A 25,728-nucleotide genomic window follows, 5' to 3' on the forward strand; every position below is an offset into this window, starting at 1 on the left:
ACATCACAGACAAACTGAATTGGTCCACTCACACAGACAGCATCGTGAAGAAGGCGCAGCAGCGCCTCTTCAACCTCAGGAGGCTGAAGAAATTCGGCTTGTCACCAAAAGCACTCACAAACTTCTACAGATGCACAATCGAGAGCATCCTGGCGGGCTGTATCACCGCCTGGTATGGCAACTGCACCACCCTCAACCGTAAGGCTCTCCAGAGGGTAGTGAGGTCTGCACAACGCATCACTGGGGGCAAACTACCTGCCCTCCAGGACACCTACACCACCCGATGTCGCAGGAAGGCCATAAAGATCATCAAGGACATCAACCACCCGAGCCACTGCCTGTTCACCCCGCTATCATCCAGAAGGCGAGGTCAGTACAGGTGCATCAAAGCTGGGACCGAGAGACTGAAAAACAGCTTCTATCTCAAGGCCATCAGACTGTTAAACAGCCACCACTAACACTGAGTGGCTGCTGCCAACACACTGACACTGACTCAACTCCAGCCACTTTAATAATGGGAATTGATGGGAAATGATGTAAATATATCACTAGCCACTTTAAACAATGCTACCTTATATACTGTTGCTTACCCTACATTATTCATCTCATATGCATACGTTTATACTGTACTCTATATCATCGACTGTATCCTTATGTAATACATGTATCACTAGCCACTTTAAACTATGCCACTTTGTTTACATACTCATCTCATTTGTACATACTGTACTCGATACCATCTACTGTATCTTGCCTATGCTGCTCTGTACCATCACTCATTCATATATCCTTATGTACATATTCTTTATCCCCTTACACTGTCTACAAGACAGTAGTTTTGGAATTGTTAGTTAGATTACTTGTTATTACTGCATTGTCGGAACTAGAAGCACAAGCATTTCGCTACACTCGCATTAACATCTGCTAACCATGTGTATGTGACAAATAAAATTTGATTTGATTTGAAAAGCAGGTGTTTCTAATGTTTTATACACTCAGTGTGTGTGGGTGCAGGTATGGGGTTGTATGGGCTAACTATCGAGTTTCCAGACTCATTCTTTAATGAGAAAGTGAGATACGAAAAGTGATGAGGAAATGGGAGAGGTGTTGTACGGAGGAGAATAACTGTTCTTACCTTCTACTACAGCCAGCGGGAAGTGGAGATTGTCCGTCTGACTGTTGAGGCAGCACTGGGTAGGGTAGAACGTTGACGGGACAACCCCACGGTTGGCGGCAGCAACCACCTGTTCCTCGAGGTCCTGCCACACGGCAGCTAGGTCCTGGTCAAACTCCTGGTCCAAGGACACATGGGTGGCAGCCTGCTTCTCACCTGATCAATAACCAATATCACAATAAATAAATTGATCAATTAATCAGGTCATTATGGATCAAACAAGCACTATCCAGTAGAACATAGATTTCTGCCTGGGAAATTAAATATATTAATAACACAACTTGACAAGGACATTGTGGATCAAAACAATTACTGTGTGAGTAGGTTGGTGCAAAAGGGATACATACACTACCCTCCGTATGCATTTGCAGTGAAGCTAAAATATTCAATTTGGCTCTATACTGCAGCATTTTGGAAGTTAATGGTGAATAACGTATTGTGTCAAAAAAATGCTCATCTCCCCTGTTATTGGTAATGGTGATAGGTTATCGTGTTGTTGAAGCCTCTAATCTTCATTGGGGCGGCAGGGTAGCCTCGTGGTTAGAGTGTTGGACTAGTAACCGCAAGGTTGCAAGTTCAAACCCCCGAGCTGACAAGGTACAAATCTGTCGTTCTGCCCCTGAACAGGCAGTTAACCTAACCCACTGTTCCTAGGCCGTCATTGAAAATAAGAATTTGTTCTTAACTGACTTGCCTAGTTAAATGATCAGGATTAATTTAGAAGTGTTCAGAAATATCTTATCTACTCAACTAAAGTTATCATTCACCATTCTGTTTCTATTGGGCAAAACATAACCAAAACAAATCTATTCAACAAGTGTGTAGTCACAAGCTTGACGTAGTCATTGCGTGCTAGGAATATGGGACCAAATACTAAACGTTTTAAAGTAGTCATACACCAAGAGATGAAGATGAACCAAAACCCGATTGCGAAATAATGATTTTTGGGGTATTCATTGATGAAAATACCAGGTGATGTAAATACATTTGAAGGGTCATGCTCATCTGTCTATGGGTTCATTTTAATAATTTCGTAGAATTAAATTGGTGTTAAATTAGTTATGAATCTTAGTTATCACACACAGCATACAGATAGAGCCTTTTAAGCAGGAAATCTGTCAGGCAGCACTTTTATAAGCCAATCATTGTGCAACAATTCTAAATGCAATGTTCTGCTAAAAATATTTTTGGGATTACCATTAAAAATAGCTAATATTTAAATTTCTCAACTGGTAATTGAAGCACGATTCCCATTCGCGATTCAAATGCATAGGCAACGGAAGGCAGGGTTCATCAATGCATCACACACCACTTTGCAATGAGCTGGAGGCAGTATGGATCTTGAAAACATATACAGTGGGGAGAACAAGTATTCTAGCTCTCATGATGAAACTGGCTCTCATGAGGACCTCTACAGGAAGGGAAGACCCCGAGTTACCTCTGCTGCAGAGGATAAGTTCATTACAGTTAACTGCACCTCAGAAATTGCAGCCCAAATAAATGCTTTACAGAGTTCAGGTAACGAACACATCTCAACATCAACTGTTCAGAGGGAACAGCGTGAATCAGACCTTCATGGTCAAATTGCTGAAAGGAAACTAATACTAAAAGGACACCAATAAGAAGAAGAGACTTCCTTGTACCAAGGAACACGAGCAACGGACATTAGACCAGTGGAAATCTGTCCTTTGGTTTGATGAGTCAATTTTAGATTTTTGGTTCCAATTGCCGTGTCTTTGTGAGACGCAGAGTAGGTGAGCGGATGATCCTCGAATGTGTGGTTCCAATCGTGAAGCATGGAGGTGGTGGTGTGATGGTGCTTTGCTGATGACACTGTCAGGGGATTTATTAAGAATTCAAGGCACACTTAACCAGCATGGCTACCACAGCGATTCACCATCCCATCTGGTTTGCGTTTAGTGGGACTATCACTTGTTCTTCAACAGGACAATGACCTAAAACACACCTCCAGGCTGTGTAAGGGCTATTTTACAAAGGAGAGTGATGGAGTGCTGCATCAGATGACCTGGCCTCCACAATCACCCGACCTCAGACAAATTGAGATGGTTTGGGATGAGTTGGACCGTAGAATGAAGGAAAAAAAGCCAACAAGTGCTCAGCATATGTTGGAACTATGTTGGAAAAACATTCCATGTGAAGCTGGTTGAGAGAATGACAAGAGTGTGCAACGCTGTCATCAAGGAAAAGGGTGGTTACTTTAAACAACCTTTGTTTAACATGTAGATGTATATACAGTGGGGAGAACAAGTATTTGATACACTGCCGATTTTGCAGGTTTTCCTACTTACAAAGCATGTAGAGGTCTGTAATTGTTATAATAGGTACACTTCAACTGGGAGAGACGGAATCTAAAAAAATCCAAATGTATGATTTTTAAGTAATTCATTTGCATTTTATTGCATGACATGAGTATTTGATCAGAAAAGCAGAACTTAATATTTGTGGTCCCAGCTCTCTTCAGGTCATTGACCGGGTCCTGCTGTGTAGTTCTGGGCTGATCCCTCACCTTCCTCATGATCATTGATGCCCCATGAGGTGAGATCTTGCATTGAGCCCCAGACCGAAGGTGATTGACCGTCATCTTGAACTTCTTCCATTTTCTAATAATTGCACCAAAAGTTGTTGCCTTCTCACCAAGCTGCTTGCCTATTGTCCTGTAGCCCATCCCAGCCTTGTGCAGGTCTACAATTTTGTCCCTGATGTCCTTACACAGCTCTCTGGTCTTGGCCATTGTGGAGAGGTTGGAGTCTGTTTGATTGAGTGTGTGGACAGGTGTCTTTTATACAGGTAACGAGTTCAAACAGGTGCAGTTAATGCAGGTAATGAGTGGAGAACAGGAGGGCTTCTTAAAGAAAAACTAACAGGTCTGTGAGAGCTGGAATTCTTACTGGTTGGTAGGTGATCAAATACTTATGTCATGCAATAAAAATGCAAATGAATTACTTAAAAATCATACAATGTGATTTTCTGGATTTTTATTTTAGATTCCGTCTCTCACAGTTGAAGTGTACCTATGGTAAAAATGACATACCTCTACATGCTTTGTAAGTAGGAAAACCTGCAAAATCGGCAGTGTATCAAATACTTGTTCTCCCCACTGTATACACACAGTTATTTAGCAGCTTTAAATATGTGACTGGGGAGCAATGCTTGGTGGTGAAATTTGTGTGTGTGTCAGTCTTACCCTCTGCCAGGCGGCGTTCGTGGCCAAAGTAGACCCTGGTAGCAGAGCTGTTGATGCAGGGTAGGGGCAGCTGGGGTAGTGCCACCTCACACACCCCTGGCACATTCTGGAGGAACAGGTAAAGTAAGGACATACTGTTAACAAACACTGAAGCAGACCATCACACACACTAAAATATAGCCTGTGCAAGACTCACTAACGGACTCTGCATGCTGAGTTAGTGTTATAATAAGACTTCAAATTGGGTTCAGATTTCAGGTGAATGTTTCTTCAGAAACAGTGGGACAGAGTGTGACTCTCTAAGGAAGGCTCCCTGAGGTTGTATTGCGGTTATGTATAGGTTGTGTTGTCATCTTGTCATGTCTATGAGGAAGGCTCCCTGCTAACAATGTGTTAAGGTTGCTTTCAGGTTGTAATAGGGTTGTATTAACATTGTGAGTGTTACCCTGTAGACATAGAGGTACTCCTGGAGGAAGGCTCCCTGCTGTGTGGCGGTCTGCTGGCTGTCGTTGGTGAGGATGTGTCTGAAGGCTAAGACAGCGTTCTCTGGTTGGCGCAGCGTAAAGGACTGGCGGCCGATAGTGAAGTTGATATGGTCCTCAGCCAGGGACCATCCTTTACCCTTATACACCTGCATGGCCTGGCAGTAACACCGCAACGCATGACGCTTCTACAGCGAGTGAGAGAGAGGTGGCATGTGGGGGGACGAAGACAGGGAGGGGGAAATGGGAGAGAGGGATACAGAGGGTGGGGAAGAGGGAACAAGGTACAGGTAGAGAGGGAGAGCAAGAAGATGGAACTCAAAGAAAGAAAGAAAAGCAAAGCAGAAAATGACAGAACAGAGGGGAAAACGAGAGGGAAAGAGTACAATCAGTCAAAAGTTATAAATGGAATGCTCTAACGGTTCTAGAACTTCATTCACATCATGCTGCTCTGAACATAAAAGACAAGTCTTAAACCTCTCTGACCTACCTAGCTACCTGTAAATCACCGGTCTATCTCAGATCACCTTGTTCTGTTCATCTGGTGATCAAACGTTTTTTAAATTAGTAATAAATGTCAGCAAACATGAATAACCTAGTTCTGTTTTTAAAAGGCCTGGCTGTGGTTAACACACACACACACACACACACACACACACACACACACACAGGTAAGCACAAACAAATATGCACGAACACAGGTTGTGTTCCACTTACCTGTCCTGCCTTGCTGAAGCGGTGTCCTGCCAGGATCATGTGGAAGGCAAACTTCCTAACCATGGGGTTTCGCATGTTAATGAAGCAGTGGGCTGCTTGCTCCAATAGGAGGGCAGAACACAGATCAGAATCCTGAGAGTGAGATTGAGACACACAGGTTAGCTAATACCATCGACATATCACACATACACATTAATTTAACCTTTATTTGTACAGAGAGACCTGTTCAAGACAGTGGCAGGCAGCAACATTACAAAGGTTTCACACATAAATACAGTTGAATTTGGAAGTTCACATACACCTTAGCCAAATATTTTTTAACTCAGTATTTCACATTTCCTGACATTTAATCCTAGTAAAAATTCCCTGTCTCAGGTCAGTTAGGATCACCACTTCATTTTAAGAATGTGAAATGTCAGAATAATTGTAGAGAGAATGATTTATTTCAGCTTTTATTTCTTTCATCACATTCCCAGTGGGTAAAAAGTTTACATACACTCAATTAGCATTTGGTAGCATTGCCTTTAAATTGTTTAACTTGGGTCAAATGTGTCGGGTAGCCTTCCACAAGCTTCCCACAATAAATTGGTTGAATTTTGGCCCATTCCTTCTGACAGAGCTGGTGTAACTGAGTCAGGTTTGTAGGCCTCCTTGCTCGCACACACTTTTTCAGTTCAGCCCGACAGATTTTCTATAAGATTGGAGGTCAGGGCTTTGTGATGGTCACTCCAATACCTTGACTTGTTGTCCGTAAGCCATTTTGGCACAACTTTGGAAGTATGCTTGGGGTCATTGTCCATTTGAAAGACCCATTTGCGACCAAGCTTTAACTTCCTGACTGATGTCTTGAGATGTTGCTTCAATATATCCACATAATTTTCTTCCTCATGATGTCATCTATTTTGTGAAGTGCACCCCCACAACATGATGCTGCCACCCCCGTGCTTCACTGTTGGGATGGTGTTCTTCGGCTTGCAAGCCTCCACCTTTTTCCTCCATAACGATGGTTATTATGGCCAAACAGTTCTATTTTTATTTCATCAGACCAGAGGACATTTCTCCAAAAAGTACGATCTTTGTCCCCATGTGCAGTTGCAAACCGTAATCTGCTTTGTTATGGCGGTTTTGGAGCAGTGGCTTCTTCCTTGCTGTGGATATAGATACTTTTGTACCTGTTTCCTCCAGCATCTTCACAAGGTCCTTTGCTGTTGTTCTGGGATTGATTTGCACTTTTCGCAATCAAAGTACATTCAACTCGAGGAGACAGAACGCATCTCCTTCCTTTCCCTCTGAGGTCTTGGCTGATTTATTTTGATTTTCCCATGATGTCAAGCAAAGAGGCACTGAGTTTGAAGGTAGGCCTTGAAATACATCCACAGGTACAACTCCAATTTACTCAAATTATGTCAATTAGCCTATCAGAGGCTTCTCAAGCCATGACACTTTCTGGAATTTTCAAAGCTGTTTAAAGGCACAGTCAACTTAGTGTATGTAAACTTCTGACCCACTGGAATTGTGATATAGTGAATTATAAGTTAAATAATCTGTCTGTAAACAATTGTTAGAAAAATTACTTGTGTCATGCACAAAGTAGATGTCCTAAACGACTTGCCAAAACTATAGTTTGTTAACAAGAAATTTGTGAAGTGGTTAAAAAATGAGTTAAGTGTGTGTAAACTTCCGACTTCAACTGTATATGATACACGTAACATTCAATAATCTGACTTCCACAGAAATGCACAGAGCCAGAGGTCAATCTACAGAATAAAAACATAGAACCTGTGGTCCAAATGAGAAGTAGTGTGTTCTTCTCACCTCACTGGTCATCTTAATGAGGAGGGTAGCAGCATCAGAATACTTGGCCTGACTCTTCAGTACCTCAGCACTGAACAGAGCACAACGCTCAGCTAGGACCTTGTTCCTGTGGGTGGGACATTTATAAAACATTCATACACACTACCACAGGAGTTGGAGAGCCAGTGCATTGTAGTTGTGTGTTTTGTGACTTGTATGTGGCTGTTGAGCTATGAGGCTGGGTATTTTAGCTTCCTGGATATTGTTAATCAATGTGTGTTTTTGTGACAACACATGCAGCTGTGTGTGTCAATGCCGTACTTGCACACATCTCTGTAGGTCTGAATTGCCGTGTCCATATAGTGTGCTGGATACGGCCTTTGAGCCCCACCCTGGAGAAACGCAGACACTGCTGCCATCTCCTACAGACAGACCGACAGAGAGCGAGAGAGAAACAGAGAGATAACGAGAAAGAGGGTGCAGCAATATGAGAGGAGAATGACAACCATTTAAAATATATCCATTTCTCATATATTCAAATAACAATTAGTGTTGAGTGTCATACGTGGTAATATGGTGGGTGTGTGGAGGATAGGAATGGACACGTCACAGCTCCAGACCACATCAGACTGTCAAAAATATTCTGGCTATTAGAATCTCAAACACACGCACCTGTACGTGTTTCAAACACAAACAGGTCTGCTGTTAATATTCCCGTGGCCCAGATAACGATGCGGCCACACCTCATGGCTAACACAGCGGAATGCTAGGACAAACTTCACATTGCCTCTTTTTCTAGTCTTCTGTGGTAGATACCGCACTTCTCAGGACTCTGTTGCTTTGTTGGCGTCATTCAGAGGTGCAGGAAAGATTGGTGTGTGCTCAGCCTCAGTATTGTACTGCATGTGCTACTGCTACTAAGCACTAACTTTCTGGCACCTGAACCTTTGCTCCTGCTGTGTCCTTTCTACAAGACTGTTCATTACCTTCATGACAATGTACTGTGTGTGTGCATGTGATGTGTGTGTGTGAGCATGTACAGTATTCACTTGTGTTTCTGTGTAGGTTCTCTGAGTATTGTGGCAGAAGAATCAGAATTAGCTCAGTAATATAGATTATTAAGATGTCTTATCTGCATATGCTTATTTGATTGAACTGTTGAACTCTTGCTATTAGAATGTATCCCTTTGGACTCTGGTGTTAGCAGTTGCACTTCCACCCTCATATGGGCCTCAGTCATCTGGGGCCCAGAGAGGGGAGAAGTCAGGCTTGTCTATCACATGTCCCTTTTGCTATGCAGAATATCAGAAAGAGAAGAGGACAGGCTGGAACATTGTCTTCATATGTGAATGTGTCTTTACCTATTTTAAACCATGTGATTAAATGGGGAACCAATTACTTGTCTCCAGAATGTCTGTGCACCAGTCACTCTCTCCTTTGGACTTGGGGGAGATCAGGTCTGAGAAAAGACGTGTGTGGTAGTGTCTGGAACCACTGTACGTCATCTCTGATGTTGCACCTATCTTGGGATAGTGTATGACCCAGAGGCTCACTCCCCTCAGGACTTTACAATTGATTTATGCCATAGAATGAATTGGTGTTTCTGTACCAGGGACGAGATCTTCGGGGCCTAACTCTGTAGAATAAGAAAGGTCTTCATAACAAATGCCATCTGGCTAGGGGATACCTCTTTCTCATATATCAAGTATCACCTTGTGACCCATTCCATACATCTGTTGTTTGTCATGTAGACTAAGAAGGTGCATCTTTGCTATAAAATATATTTTACATTCTTTGTATGTCAGAGCTGCTCGCTGTTGAGTCAACCAGCCTCATTATTGCAGAGCAATTACTCTATGCCGCATTATAAATAAGTTGTGAATAAAGTAATATCCTGATCAGTGATTGACCTTGTCTCTCCTCCTTATTGATTAGAATTTCCACAACAGCGTGTGTGTGTGCGCCACATCTCTCTCTCCCTTTCTGTGTGTGTGTTCTCACCAGCGCCCCAGCGGCATAGAGCATGGCCTGGTCAGATAAGAAGTCCTTCTTGGCCGTGTGGTAGCAGCTGTAGGCCAGCTCATAGTGCTGAACCAGGAAACACAGGTCAGCCATCTTCCTGATTTGCAGCTCAGGGGCTTCTGGATGATAGCTGATGACATCACACAGGGCAGAGGTCAGAGGTCATACACTCAGCTGAGGTATAGGTGGAGGCGTTAGAAAACACCATCCAAAGTCACTCAAATGGCACCCTATTCTCCTATTGACAGCAATACATTTGACCAGGGCCAACAAAGCTCTGGTCAAAAGTAGTGCACTATAGTGAATAGGGTGCTATTTGGGACACATCCAAACTGTGCAGTGCGTTCGGTAAGCATTCAGACCCCCTAACTTTTTTCACGTTGTTACATTACAGCCTAATTCTAAAATTGATGAAATAAAAAAAATCCTCAATCTACACACAAAACCCTATAATGACAAGGGAAAAAAGGTTTGATAATTTGTGCAAATGTATTAGAAATAAAAAAACAAAATTATTTACATAATTATTCAGACCCATTGCTATGAGACTCAAAATTGAGCTCAGGTGCATCCTGTTTCCATTGATCATCCTTGAGATGTTTCTACAACTTAAATGGAGTCCATCTGTGGTAAATTCAATTGATTCTACAAAAGCTAAAGAACATATGCACATTCAGGTACTTTCTGCAGGTGCTGGAGTTGTCAGCTAAATCTGGTTGCTTGTCATTGTACAAGCTGGACATCCTATTAGTTCTCTGAGACACATTGGAATAGAAATGGTCAAGATGTCACGCAGGGGAAGGGACATTGAGAGGAAACTTCAAGTAAATAAATATCACCTGGGAGCATGAGCAGTAGTGTGCTGCGTTTCAAATTAAATTGATTGGAAATGATTTGGAAAGGCACGCACCAGTCAATATAAAGGTCCCACAGTTGACAGTGCATATCAGAACAAAAACCAAGCCATGAGGTCGAAGGAATTGTCCGAAGAGCTCAGAGACAGGATTGTGTCAAGGCACAAGGAAGACACAAGGAATTCTAAATAAATCACAGACAGTTTCACCTGCAAAGCACCCCCACACCATCACACATCCTCCTCCATGCTTCACAGTGGGAACCACACACGCAGAGATCATCCATTAACCTACACTGTCTCACAAAGACACGGCGGTTGGAACCAAAAATCTCAAATTTGGACAGATTTGGACAGATTTCCTCCGGTCTAATGACCCTTGCTCGTGTTTCTTGGCCCAAACAAGCCTCTTCCCTTGCCTTTCTTATTGGTGTCCTTTAGTAGTGGTTTCTTTGCAGCAATTCGACCATGAAGGCCTGATTCACACTGTTCCCTCTGAACAGTTGATGTTGAGATATGTCTGTTACTTGAACTCTATGAGGTGCAATATGACGTGCAGATAATTGGTAATTGCTGAGACTGGTAACTCTAATGAACTTATCCTCTGCAGCAGAGTTAACTCTGGGTCTTCCTTTCCTGTGGTGGTCCTCATGAGAGCCAGTTTCATTTTAGCACTTGAAGAAACTTCTTGAAATTACCTTCATGTATTAAAGTCATGGACTGTCATTTCTCTTTGCTTATTTCAGCTGTTCTTGCAATAATATGGACTTGGTCTTTTACCAAATAGAGCCATCTTCTGTATACCACCCCTACCTTGTCACAACACAACTAATTGGCTCAAACAGATTAAGAAGAAAATAAATTCCACAAATTAACAAGGCACATCTGTTAATTGAGATGCATTCCAGGTGACTACCTCATGAAGCTGGTTGAGAGAATGCCAAGAGCGTGCAAAGTTGTTATCAAGGCAGCACACAGTCCCCGCAGCCGGACAACTTTCTCACGGTTTCTGGAAGGAAATGCTGTAGGAACGCTCAACCGGTGTCGCTCATTCAGCCGACAGAAACTTTCAACCGGTTTTCCCCATTAAGCAGCGGGTCGGAGTCAGAGGCCGAGTCTTCTCTGGTCTCTACTCCTCCCGTTACGGGGTCTGAGACGCCGAAGCTTCCCACCATTAGCTCTGACAAATTGAAAACTCTAGTCATTGGCGACTCCATTACCCGCAGTATTAGACTTGAGAATCATCCAGCGATCATACACTGTTTACCGGGGGGCAGGGCTACCGACGTTAAGGCTAATCTGAAGATGGTGCTGGCTAAAGCTAAAACTGGCGAGTGTAGAGAGTATAGAGATATTGTTATCCACGTCGGCACCAACGATGTTAGGATGAAACAGTCAGAGATCACCAAGCGCAACATAGCTTCTGCGTGTAAATCAGCTAGAAAGATGTGTCGGCATCGTGTAATTGTCTCTGGCCCCCTCCCAGTTAGGGGGAGTGATGAGCTCTACAGCAGAGTCTCACAACTCAATCGCTGGTTGAAAACTGTTTTCTGCCCCTCCCAAAAGATAGAATTTGTAGATAATTGGCCCTCTTTCTGGGACTCACCCACAAACAGGACCAAGCCTGACCTGCTGAGGAGTGACGGACTCCATCCTAGCTGGAGGGGTGCTCTCATTTTATCTACCAACATAGACAGGGCTCTAACTCCTCTAGCTCCACAATGAAATAGGGTGCAGGCCAGGCAGCAGGCTGTTAGCCAGCCTGCCAGCATAGTGGAGTCTGCCACTAGCACAGTCAGTGTAGTCAGCTCAGCTATCACCATTGAGACCGTGTCTGTGCCTCGACCTGGGTTGGGCAAAACTAAACATGGCGGTGTTCGCCTTAGCAATCTCACTAGGATAAAGACCACCTCCATTCCTGTCATTATTGAAAGAGATCATGATACCTCACATCTCAAAATAGGGCTACTTAATGTTAGATCCCTTACTTCAAAGGCAATTATAGTCAATTAACTAATCACTGATCATAATCTTGATGTGATTGGCCTGACTGAAACATGGCTTAAGCCTGATGAATTTACTGTGTTAAATGAGGCCTCACCTCCTGGCTACACTAGTGACCATATCCCCCGTGCATCCCGCAAAGGCGGAGGTGTTGCTAACATTTACGATAGCAAATTTCAATTTACAAAAAAAAAATGACGTTTTCGTCTTTTGAGCTTCTAGTCATGAAATCTATGCAGCCTACTCAATCACTTTTTATAGCTACTGTTTACAGGCCTCCTGGGCCATATACAGCGTTCCTCACTGAGTTCCCTGAATTCCTATCGGACCTTGTAGTCATAGCGGATAATATTCTAATCTTTGGTGACTTTAATATTCACATGGAAAAGTCCACAGACCCACTCCAAAAGGCTTTCGGAGCCATCATCGACTCAGTGGGTTTTGTCCAACATGTCTCTGGACCCACTCACTGTCACAGTCATACGCTGGACCTAGTTTTGTCCCATGGAATAAATGTTGTGGATCTTAATGTTTTTCCTCATAATCCTGGACTATCGGACCACCATTTTATTACGTTTGCAATTGCAACAAATAATCTGCTCAGACCCCAACCAAGGATCATCAAAAGTCGTGCTATAAATTCACAGACAACACAAAGATTCCTTGATGTCCTTCCAGATTCCCTCTGTCTACCCAAGGACGCCAGAGGACAAAAATCAGTTAACCACCTAACTGAGGAACTCAACTTAACCTTGCGCAATACCCTAGATGCAGTTGCACCCCTAAAAACGAAAAACATTTCTCATAAGAAACTAGCTCCCTGGTACACAGAAAATACCCGAGCTCTGAAGCAAGCTTCCAGAAAATTGGAACGGAAATGGCGCCACACCAAACTGGAAGTCTTCCGACTAGCTTGGAAAGACAGTACTGTGCAGTACCGAAGAGCCCTTACTGCTGCTCGATCATCCTATTTTTCTAACTTAATTGAGGAAAATAAGAACAATCCAAAATTCCTTTTTGATACTGTCGCAAAGCTAACTAAAAAGCAGCATTCCCCAAGAGAGGATGACTTTCACTTTAGCAGTGATAAATTCATGAACTTCTTTGAGGAAAAGATTATGATTATTAGAAAGCAAATTACGGACTCCTCCTTAAATCTGCGTATTCCTTCAAAGCTCAGTTGTCCTGAGTCTGCACAACTCTGCCAGGACCTAGGATCAAGAGAGACGCTCAAGTGTTTTAGTACTATATCTCTTGACACAATGATGAAAATAATCATGGCCTCTAAACCTTCAAGCTGCATACTGGACCCTATTCCAACTAAACTACTGAAAGAGCTGCTTCCTGTGCTTGGCCCTCCTATGTTGAACATAATAAACGTCTCTCTATCCACCGGATGTGTACCAAACTCACTAAAAGTGGCAGTAATAAAGCCTCTCTTGAAAAAGCCAAACCTTGACCCAGAAAATATAAAAAACTATCGGCCTATATCGAATCTTCCATTCCTCTCAAAAATGTTAGAAAAGGCTGTTGCGCAACAACTCACTGCCTTCCTGAAGACAAACAATGTATACGAAATGCTTCAGTCTGGTTTTAGACCCCATCATAGCACTGAGACGGCACTTGTGAAGGTGGTAAATGACATTTTAATGGCATCGGACCGAGGCTCTGCATCTGTCCTCGTGCTCCTAGACCTTAGTGCTGCTTTTGATACCATCGATCACCACATTCTTTTGGAGAGATTGGAAACCCAAATTGGTCTACACGGACAAGTTCTGGCCTGGTTTAGATCTTATCTGTCGGAAAGATATCAGTTTGTCTCTGTGAATGGTTTGTCCTCTGACAAATCAACTGTACATTTCGGTGTTCCTCAAGGTTCCGTTTTAGGACCACTATTGTTTTCACTATATATTTTACCTCTTGGGGATGTCATTCGAAAATATAATGTTAACTTTCACTGCTATGCGGATGACACACAGCTGTACATTTCAATTAAACATGGTGAAGCCCCAAAATTGCCCTTGCTAGAAGAATGTGTTTCAGACATAAGGAAGTGGATGGCTGCAAACTTTCTACTTTTAAACTCGGACAAAACAGAGATGCTCTTTCTAGGTCCCAAGAAACAAAGAGATCTTCTGTTGAATCCGACAATTAATCTTAATGGTTGTACAGTCGTCTCAAATAAAACTGTGAAGGACCTCGGCGTTACTCTGGACCCTGATCTCTCTTTTGAAGAACATATCAAGACCATTTCAAGGACAGCTTTTTTCCATCTACGTAACATTGCAAAAATCAGAAACTTTCTGTCCAAAAATGATGCAGAAAAATTAATCCATGCTTTTGTCACTTCCAGGTTAGACTACTGCAATGCTCTACATTCCGGCTACCCGGATAAAGCACTAAATAAACTTCAGTTAGTGCTAAATACGGCTGCTAGAATCCTGACTAGAACCAAAAAATTTGATCATATTACTCCAGTGCTAGCCTCTCTACACTGGCTTCCTGTCAAAGCAAGGGCTGATTTCAAGGTTTTACTGCTAACCTACAAAGCATTACATGGGCTTGCTCCTACCCATCTCTCTGATTTGGTCCTGCCGTACATACCTACACGTACGCTACGGTCACAAGACGCAGGCCTCCTAATTGTCCCTAGAATTTTTAAGCAAACAGCTGGAGGCAGGGCTTTCTCCTATAGAGCTCCATTTTTATGGAACGGTCTGCCTACCCATGTCAGAGACGCAAACTCGGTCTCAACCTTTAAGTCTCTACTGAAGACTCATCTCTTCAGTGGGTCATATGATTGAGTGTAGTCTGGCCCAGGAGTGGGAGGGTGAACGGAAAGGCTCTGGAGCAACGAACCGCCCTTGCTGTCTCTGCCTGGCCGGTTCCCCTCTTTCCACTGGGATTCTCTGCCTCTAACCCTATTACAGGGGCTGAGTCACTGGCTTTACTGGGGCTCTCTCATGCCGTCCCTGGAGGGGGTGCGTCACCTGAGTGGGTTGATTCACTGATGTGGTCATCCTGTCTGTCTGTTGTGCCGTGGCGGAGGTCTTTGTGGGCTATACTCAGCCTTGTCTCAGGATGGTAAGTTGGTGGTTGAAGATATCCCTCTAGTGTTGTGGGGGCTGTGCTTTGGCAAAGTGGGTGGGGTTATATCCTTCCTGTTTGGCCCTGTCCGGGGGTGTCCTCGGATGGGGCCACAGTGTCTCCTGACCCCTCCTGTCTCAGCCTCCAGTATTTATGCTGCAGTAGTTTATGTGTCGGGGGGCTAGGGTCAGTTTGTTATATCTGGAGTACTTCTCCTGTCCTATTCGGTGTCCTGTGTGAATCTAAGTGTGCGTTCTCTAATTCTCTCCTTCTCTCTTTCTCTCTCTCGGAGGACCTGAGCCCTAGGACCATGCCCCAGGACTACCTGACATGATGACTCCTTGCTGTCCCCAGTCCACCTGACTGTGCTGCTGCTCCAGTTTCAACTATTCTGCCTTATTATTATTCGACCATGCTGGTCATTTATGAACATTTGAACATCTTGACCATGTTTTGTTATAATCTCCACCCGGCACAGCCAGAAGAGGACTGGCCACCCCACATAGCCTGGTTCCTCTCTAGGTTTCTTCCTAGGTTTTGGCCTTTCTAGGGAGTTTTTCCTAGCCGCCGTGCTTCTACACCTGCATTGCTTGCTGTTTGGGGTTTTAGGCTGGGTTTATGTACAGCACTTTGAGATATCAGCCGATGTACGAAGGGCTATATAAAATAAATTTGATTGATTGATTGATTGATAATACCATCACGGCCACCTAATCATCCCCAGCTTACAATTGGCTCATTCATCCCCTCTCCCCTGTAACTATTCCCCACGCCATTGCTGTAAATGAGAATGTGTTCGGTATGAACACAACCACCAGGTAAGTTGACTGTATGTACCAGACATACAGTGTGCACCGGAAGTGCTACCTTGTCCCGGACATGCTATTTTCGACTCTCTCTACCACACCTGCTGTCTCTAACTCTGAATGCTCGGCTATGAAAAGCCTACTGACATTTACTCATGAGATGCACCCTCTTCAACCACTGTGATTATAATTATTTGATCCTGCTGGTCATCTTTGTACGTTTGAACATCTTGGCCATGTTCTGTTATAATCTCCAACCGGTACAGCCAGAAGAGGACTGGCTACCCCTCAGAGCCTGGTTCCTCAAGGTTTCTGCCTTTCTAGTGAGTTTTTCCTAGCCACCGTACTTCTACATCTGCATTGCTTGCTGTTTGGTGTTTTAGGGTGGGTTTTATGTATAGCACTTTGTGACATTGGCTGATGTAAAAAGGGCTTTATAAATACATTTGATTGATTGTGGAATCCGAGGTGTAATCTGTTAATGAGAGAACCTTGCCATCTTTCAAAGCACTGGTCAGTGAGAAATGTGATAGTAAGTACCAAGACCACAGCTTACTGGTGAAGTAGATCAGACGGGCAAAAAAAAATTGTGAGGGAAACTAAAAAATCTGAACTCATCACGAAGGGCCACTATGACTCGCGGGTCTGCAAACCCCCATCCATACAGCGCTGGCCGGCACTAGCCTTTTGGGCCCCCCTGACATAAGAGAAACTGCTGATGCACAACCAAATTTCCAAGTTGCACACTGTGTATTCTTCCTCTCAACAGTAAATTGAGACACCGATTGAGTTCCCCCAAAAAACAAGACCCGCTTGCCACCAGTAGCCCTGTCCATCTATGATGCAGATTACACTTCTTTTTACCTTTATTTAACTAGGCAAGTCAGTTAAGAACAAATTCTTATTTACAATGACGGCCTACCAAAAGGCTGGGAGATGGGATAATAAAAAAATAAAAATAAATATGTCAACACACATCACGACAAGAGACACGACAACAAGAGAGACCTAAGACAACATAGCAAGGCAGCAACACATGACAACATGGTAGCAGCACAAAAGATGGTACAAACATTATTGGACACGGACAACAGCACAAAGGCAGGAAGATAGAGACAACAATACATCACGCGAAGCAGCCACAACTGTCAGTAAGAGTGTCCATGATTGAGTATTTGAATGAAGAGATGGAGATAAAACGGTCCAGTTTGAGTGTTTTTTGCAGTTCGTTCCAGTCGCAAGCTGCAGCGAACTGAAAAGAGGAGAGACCCAGGGATGTGTGTGCGTTGAGGACCTTTAACCAAAAGTGAACGGCAGAACAGGTGTTGTATGTGGACGATGAGGACTGGAGTAGGTATCTCAGAGGGAGAGGAGGAAGGGGACAGAAGAGGAGAAGGAGGGTGATGAACTTACAGAAGGCCGGAAGTGTTCTTCAGCTCAGCGATACTCTTCTCTGGAACTTTCCCACCTCCAAACAACTTCTTAGTGACTGAGAACAGAGAGCGACTCAAGCCTTTCCTGGAGACCAGCTACAGGCGGAGGGGGAAGGAGGGAGAGAGAGGGAATGAGATTAGATCATTAGAATGCCCAAGGCCATATAATAGATTGTGTCCATCTATCATTAATCAGTCCTTCCAGGATTTCGCTGCTATTTTTGTGTCAATACACCCTGACCGATTAATCAATACACCAACTGACAGGAAGTACATACGCTTAGATATGGCAGTAGTCAGGCGACAGTTACCAAAAATATGACAATACAAGACAACACAGTGGTAAACCGTGGTAGCTGAGAGGTCTCATGGTCATCTTGTGTGTGTGTGTGTGTCTACCTGGTCATTAAGCTGTCTGATGTTCTTCTCTATGTGAGGTAGTAGTCCCCTGAAGGTAAATTCCTGGATGAATAGTCTTAGGCGGTTGTGGTCGTTCAGCGTAAGACATGCCCCATGGCTGGTGCCCGCCGCCACTCCCGTGTAAACCGTCGTAGTCTTGGTTTCCGCGGCGACGGCCCTGAGGCAGTCCAGGCTACCGGGCATGTCAATGGCAGTCTCCAGCTGGAGAGGGTGGGTGTTGTCCAGACTGTTTACAGAGACTCCGTCTGATAAACAAAACATTGTCAACAACACACAATGTCAACAATGTAAAGGTGTGTGTCCAGACTGTTGGGAGATTCTGTCTGGATAAAGAAAGTATTGTCAAGAACCTAGGCACACTTCAAATGAGGGTGTGTGTCCAGACTTCATGGAAACTACATCTGAATAAACAATACATTGTCAACCCAGGCATGCTTCAGATGGATTAGTAATGAGCATATAGTTCCATCTGGGTTAAATAATTAAAGTCAACTACAGCAGTGTCTTTCTTGATCCTCCATCAATCTTTCAGTAAGGGGGTCTGGCGCTGAGACGGATGCACAACGGAGGTGGGGAAGAAGTTTCACATATACACAATGTGTATACACACATGGAGGTGGGGAAGAAGTGTATCTGTCATATACAAATATATATATATATATATATACAAATATATATATATATATATATATATATATATATATATATATATATATATATACACATACATATATATACACATACATACATACATACATACATACATATATATATATATATATATACATATATATATATATATATATACATATATATATATATATATATACATATATATATACATATATATATATATATATATATACATATACATATACATATATATATATATACATACATATACATATATATATATATATATATATACATATACATATATATATATATATACATATACATATATATATATATATATTTGTATATATATATGTATGTATGTATGTATGTATGTATATATATATATATATTACACATACACACACACACACACACTGCTCAAAAAAATAAAGGGAACACTTAAACAACACAATGTAACTTCAAGTCAATCACACTTCTGTGTGATCAAATTGTCCACTTAGGAAGCAACACTGATTGACAATAAATTTTGCATGCTGTTGTGCAAATGGAATAGACAACAGGTGGAAATTATAAGCAATTAGCAAGACACCCCCAATAAAGGAGTGGTTCTGCAGGTAGTGAGCACAGACCACTTCTCAGTTCCTATGCTTCCTGGCTGATGTTTTGGTCACTTTTGAATGCTGGCGGTGCTTTCACTCTAGGGGTAGCATGAGACGGAGTCTACAACCCACACAAGTGGCTCAGGTAGTGCAGCTCATCCAGGATGGCACATCAATGCGAGCTGTGGCAAGAAGGTTTACTGTGTCTGTCAGCGTAGTGTCCAGAGCATGGAGGCGCTACCAGGAGACAGGCCAGTACATCAGGAGACGTGGAGGAGGCCGTAGGAGGGAAACAACCCAGCAGCAGGACCGCTACCTCTGCCTTTGTGCAAGGAGGAGCACTGCCAGAGCCCTGCAAAATGACCTCCAGCAGGCCACAAATGTGCATGTGTCTGCTCAAACGGTCAGAAACAGACTCCATGAGGGTGGTATGAGGGCCAAACGTCCACAGGTGGGGGTTGTGCTTACAGCCCAGCACCATGCAGGACATTTGGCATTTGCCAGAGAACACCAAGATTGGCAAATTCGCCACTGGCTCTTCACAGATGAAAGCAGGTTCACACTGAGCACGTGACAGACGTGACAGAGTCTGGAGATGCCGTGGAGAATGTTCTGCTGCCTGCAACATCCTCCAGCATGACCGGTTTGGCAGTGGGTCAGTCATGGTGTGGGGGTGGCATTTCTTTCCATGTGCTCGCCAGAGGTAGCCTGACTGCCATTAGGTACCGAGATGAGATCCTCAGACCCCTTGTGAGACCATATGCTGGTGCGGTTGGCCCTGGGTTCCTCCTAATGCAAGACAATGCTAGACCTCATGTGGCTGGAGTGTGTCAGCAGTTCCTGCAAGAGGAAGGCATTGATGCTATGGACTGGCCCGCCCGTTCCCCAGACCTGAATCCAAATGAGCACATCATGTCTCGCTCCATCCACCAACTCCACGTTGCCCCACAGACTGTCCAGGAGTTGGCGGATGCTTTAGTCCAGGTCTGGGAGGAGATCCCTCAGGAGACCATCCGCCACCTCATCAGGAGCATGCCCAGGCGTTGTAGGGAGGTCATACAGGCACGTGGAGGTCACACACACACTACTGAGCCTCATTTTGACTTCTTTTAAGGACATTACATCAAAGTTGGATCAGCCTGTAGCGTGGTTTTCCACTTTAATTTTGAGTGTCACTCCAAATCCAGACCTCCATGGGATGATAAACTTGATTTCCATTGATAATTTGTGTGATTTTGTTGTCAGCACATTCAACTATGTAAAGAAAAAAGTATTTAATAAGAATATTTCATTCATTCAGATCTAGGATGTGAAATTTTGGTGTAAGGTCATCAGGAATAAAAGTGTAGACCTGCACAAGGCTGGGATGGGCTACAGGACAATAGGCAAGCAGCTTGGTGAGAAGGCAACAACTGTTGGCGCAATTATTAGAAAATGGAAGAAGTTCAAGATGACGGTCAATCACCCTCGGTCTGGGGCTCAATGCAAGATCTCACCTCGATCTCATCAATGATCATGAGGAAGGTGAGGGATCAGCCCAGAACTGCACAGCAGGACCTGGTCAATGACCTGAAGAGAGCTGGGACCACAGTCTCAAAGAAAACCATTAGTAACACACTACGCCGTCATGGATTAAAATCCTGCAGCGCATGCAAGGTCACCCTGCTCAAGCCAGCGCATGTCCAGGCCCGTCTGAAGTTTGCCAATGACCATAGATGATCCAGAGGAGGTCATGTGGAAGAAGGATGAGTACAACCCCAAGAACACCATCCCAACCGTGAAGCATAGAGGTAGAAACATCATTCTTTGGGGATGCTTTTCTGCAAAGGGGACAGGACGACTGCACCGTATTGAGGGGAGGATGGATGGGGCCATGTATCGCGAGATCTTGGCCAACAACCTCCTTCCCTCAGTAAGAGCATTGAAGATGGGTCGTGGCTGGATCTTCCAGCATGACAACGACCCGAAACACACAGCCAGGGCAACTAAGGAGTGGCTCCGTAAGAAGCATCTCAAGGTCCTGGAGTAGCCTAGCCAGTCTCCAGACCTGAACCCAATAGAAAATCTTTGGAGGGAGCTGAAAGTCCGTATTGCCCAGCGACAGCCCCGAAACCTGAAGGATCGGGAGAAGGTCTGTATGGAGGAGTGGGACAAAATCCCTGCTGCAGTGTGTGGAAACCTGGTCAAGAACTACAGCAAACGTATGATCTCTGTAATTGCAAACAAAGGTTTCTGTACCAAATATTAAGTTCTGCTTTTCTGATGTATCAAATACTTATGTCATGCAATAAAATGCAAATTAATTACTTAATCATACAATGTGATTTTCGTTTTAGAATCCGTCTCTCACGGTTGAAGTGTACCTATGATAAAAATTACAGACCTCTACATGCTTTGTAAGTAGGAAAACCTGCAAAATCGGCAGTGTATCAAATACTTGTTCTCCCCACTGCGTGTGTGTGTGTGTGTGTTATATATTAAAAAAAACTCTACAGCACTGAGCACCTCATCTCTGCAGCGCCTGCGAAATTCTGCTCTGTACTTTGCCTGGGTCTGCCGGGAATCACAATCCATCATTGCCAAGTAGAGTAACACCAATCTAATTTCACTCTCTTTAACCCGCAGACTTCTCGGCTTAAACTCAATAAGATATTTCAGGAAACGTTAAACATCGGCACGGGACATTTTTAATGTGGATGGGACTATACCAGTCTTCAACTTGGCTACACCACCCAGAAACACATTTGTAAGTATCCAGGGAACACAGTCCTTCATCAGCCTTGCCCTCTGACATACCTCAGAGGAATCCCCTTACTCGGGAAACACTACTGTGAGTGTTATTAATTCGTTTCAATTAAGGGTTTTTACCCAGATAAAAGTGCTCATATTCAGTCAAAATTGCATTCCTCAATGCTGGATGACTCAGCAAATTCATCCCTCTCGCTGTTTGTTGAAGTCTCCCCGACGCAGACTTGCTCCATCGGTTCCAAACATGGTTCACTGGGCTGCCCTGATGTCTTGCGCTAGAATCGTGGCTAGCTTTCTCCCATTCGATAGTCCCAAACTTAAGGGCATGGGCAGACATGAAATGTTTGTCTATCCGCAAGATATTCTGCTTGGAACAGAGCCCACCACGTTTTTTCCTGGTATTCATAGCTTCTTTTTCCTGCCTTCCCGCACTTCCCTTTGTTTCTTGCAGACTTGTTTTCGAGTTGCTGTGCGTTTTGTTGCCAACTTGTTTTGCTACCTGACAAATTTACGGTTTTTACTTTTTAATTACCGTTTATATTTTTTGTTTTTTTTTCCTCAACTTTTTCACTCCGGACTCTTTATCTGGACACGATTCGTCAGGACCTCCAACAGCCGAAGCTAAGTAGTAACATTAACATGATGCCTTCTAATTGCAGTCGCTGTACTCGCCTTACGGCGACGCAATCGTTAGGCAAGGGTAATTTCAGTGTAGGAAAGGATGAAACAGCGTCTGTGCCACCAGTAAGTACAGATAGTAGTATAAATCCCCTGGCACAGTCCCCGCAGCCGGACAACTTTCTCACGGTTTCTGGAAGGAAACGCTGTAGGAACACTCAACCGGTGTCGCTCATTCAGCCGACAGAAACTTTCAACCGGTTTTCCCCATTAAGCAGCGGGTCGGAGTCAGAGGCCGAGTCTTCTCTGGTCTCTACTCCTCCCGTTACGGGGTCTGAGACACCGAAGCTTCCCACCATTAGCTCTGACAAATTGAAAACTCTAGTCATTGGCGACACCATTACCCGCAGTATTAGACTTAAAACGAATCATCCAGCGATCATACACTGTTTACCGGGGGGCAGGGCTACCGACGTTAAGGCTAATCTGAAGATGGTGCTGGCTAAAGCTAAAACTGGCGAGTATAGAGATATTGTTATCCACGTCGGCACCAATGATGTTAGGATGAAACAGTCAGAGATCACCAAGCGCAACATAGCTTCTGCGTGTAAATCAGCTAGAAATATGTGTCGGCATCGAGTAATTGTCTCTGGCCCCCTCCCAGTTAGGGGGAGTGATGAGCTCTACAGCAGTCTCACAACTAAATCGCTGGTTGAAAACTATTTTCTGCCCCTCCCAGAAGACAGAATTTGTAGATAATTGGCCCTCTTTCTGGGACTCACCCACAAACAGGACCAAGCCTGACCTGCTGAGGAGTGACGGACTCCATCCTAGCTGGAGGGGTGCTCTCATTTTATCTACCAACATAGACAGGGCTTTAACTCCTCTAGCTCCACAATGAAATAGGGTGCAGGCCAGGCAGCAGGCTGTTAGCCAGCCTGCCAGCATAGTGGAGTCTGCCACTAGCACAGTCAGTGTAGTCAGCTCAGCTATCACCATTGAGACCGTGTCTGTGCCTCGACCTAGGTTGGGCAAAACTAAACATGGCGGTGTTCGCCTTAGCAATCTCACTAGGATAAAGACCACCTCCATTCCTGTCATTATTGAAAGAGATCATGATACCTCACATCTCAAAATAGGGCTGCTTAATGTTAGATCCCTTACTTCAAAGGCAATTATAGTCAATGAACTAATCACTGATCATAATCTTGATGTGATTGGCCTGACTGAAACATGGCTTAAGCCTGATGAATTTACTGTGTTAAATGAGGCCTCACCTCCTGGCTACACTAGTGACCATATCCCCCGTGCATCCCGCAAAGGCGGAGGTGTTGCTAACATTTACGATAGCAAATTTCAATTTACCAAAAAAAAAAAAATGACCTTTTCGTCTTTTGAGCTTCTAGTCATGAAATCTATGCAACCTACTCAATCACTTTTTATATCTACCGTTTACAGACCTCCTGGGCCATATACAGCGTTCCTGACTGAGTTACTATCGGACCTTGTAGTCATAGCAGATAATATTCTAATCTTTGGTGACTTTAATATTCACATGGAAAAGTCCACAGACCCACTCCAAAAGGCTTTCGGAGCCATCATCGACTCAGTGGGTTTTGTCCAACATGTCTCTGGACCCACTCACTGTCACAGTCATACGCTGGACCTAGTTTTGTCCCATGGAATAAATGTTGTGGATCTTAATGTTTTTCCTCATAATCCTGGACTATCGGACCACCATTTTATTACGTTTGCAATTGCGACAAATAATCTGCTAAGACCCCAACCAAAGATCATCAAAAGTCGTGCTATAAATTCACAGACAACACAAAGATTCCTTGATGTCCTTCCAGATTCCCTCTGTCTACCCAAGGACGCCAGAGGACAAAAATAAGTTAACCACCTAACTGAGGAACTCAATTTAACCTTGCGCAATACCCTAGATGCAGTTGCACCCCTAAAAACTAAAAACATTTCTCATAAGAAACTAGCTCCCTGGTACACAGAAAATACCCGAGCTCTGAAGCAAGCTTCCAGAAAATTGGAACGGAAATGGCGCCACACCAAACTGGTAGTCTTCCGACTAGCTTGGAAAGACAGTACTGTGCAGAACCGAAGAGCCCTTACTGCTGCTCGATCATCCTATTTTTCTAACTTAATTGAGGAAAATAAGAACAATCCGAAATTCCTTTTTGATACTGTCGCAAAGCTAACTAAAAAGCAGCATTCCCCAAGAGAGGATGACTTTCACTTTAGCAGTGATAAATTCATGAACTTCTTTGAGGAAAAGATTCTGATTATTAGAAAGCAAATTACGGACTCCTCCTTAAATCTGCGTATTCCTTCAAAGCTCAGTTGTCCTGAGTCTGCACAACTCTGCCAGGACCTAGGATCAAGAGAGACGCTCAAGTGTTTTAGTACTATATCTCTTGACACAATGATGAAAATAATCATGGCCTCTAAACCTTCAAGCTGCATACTGGACCCTATTCCAACTAAACTATTGAAAGAGCTGCTTCCTGTGCTTGGCCCTCCTATGTTGAACATAATAAACGGCTCTCTATCCACCGGATGTGTACCAAACTCACTAAAAGTGGCAGTAATAAAGCCTCTCTTGAAAAAGCCAAAACCTTGACCCAGAAAATATAAAAAACTATCGGCCTATATCGAATCTTCCATTCCTCTCAAAAATTTTAGAAAAGGCTGTTGCGCAACAACTCACTGCCTGTCAGTCTGGTTTTAGACCCCATCATAGCACTGAGACGGCACTTGTGAAGGTGGTAAATGACATTTTAATGGCATCGGACCGAGGCTCTGCATCTGTCCTCGTGCTCCTAGACCTTCGTGCTGCTTTTGATACCATCAATCACCACATTCTTTTGGAGAGATTGGAAACCAAAATTGGTCTACACGGACAAGTTCTGGCCTGGTTTAGATCTTATCTGTCGGAAAGATACCAGTTTGTCTCTGTGAATGGTTTGTCCTCTGACAAATCAACTGTAAATTTCGGTGTTCCTCAAGGTTCCGTTTTAGGACCATTATTGTTTTCACTATATATTTTGGTTATTCGAAAACATAATGTTAACTGTCACTGCTATGCGGATGACACACAGCTGTACATTTCAAT

The 25,728-nt window shown here is 43.7% G+C and overlaps 1 protein-coding gene across 1 annotated transcript in view; it reads right to left on the bottom strand.

The window, feature by feature from the left end:
* Window positions 1–25,728, bottom strand: part of LOC139409415 (trafficking protein particle complex subunit 8) — a 97,142-nt gene that overhangs the window by 42,391 nt on the left and 29,023 nt on the right. The window contains exons 8-16 of the mRNA XM_071154546.1: window positions 17,977–18,242; window positions 17,558–17,673; window positions 9,374–9,524; window positions 7,694–7,794; window positions 7,394–7,499; window positions 5,579–5,710; window positions 4,825–5,049; window positions 4,380–4,485; window positions 1,136–1,330 (exon numbers count right to left, since the gene is read on the bottom strand). Of these exons, the coding sequence (XP_071010647.1) occupies window positions 1,136–1,330; window positions 4,380–4,485; window positions 4,825–5,049; window positions 5,579–5,710; window positions 7,394–7,499; window positions 7,694–7,794; window positions 9,374–9,524; window positions 17,558–17,673; window positions 17,977–18,242 (1,398 nt within the window). The remainder of the gene's footprint in view (window positions 1–1,135; window positions 1,331–4,379; window positions 4,486–4,824; window positions 5,050–5,578; window positions 5,711–7,393; window positions 7,500–7,693; window positions 7,795–9,373; window positions 9,525–17,557; window positions 17,674–17,976; window positions 18,243–25,728) is intronic.

This window comes from Oncorhynchus clarkii, chromosome 5, assembly GCF_045791955.1.
Source record: "Oncorhynchus clarkii lewisi isolate Uvic-CL-2024 chromosome 5, UVic_Ocla_1.0, whole genome shotgun sequence".
In the NCBI taxonomy this organism is placed as follows: Eukaryota; Metazoa; Chordata; class Actinopteri; order Salmoniformes; family Salmonidae; genus Oncorhynchus; species Oncorhynchus clarkii.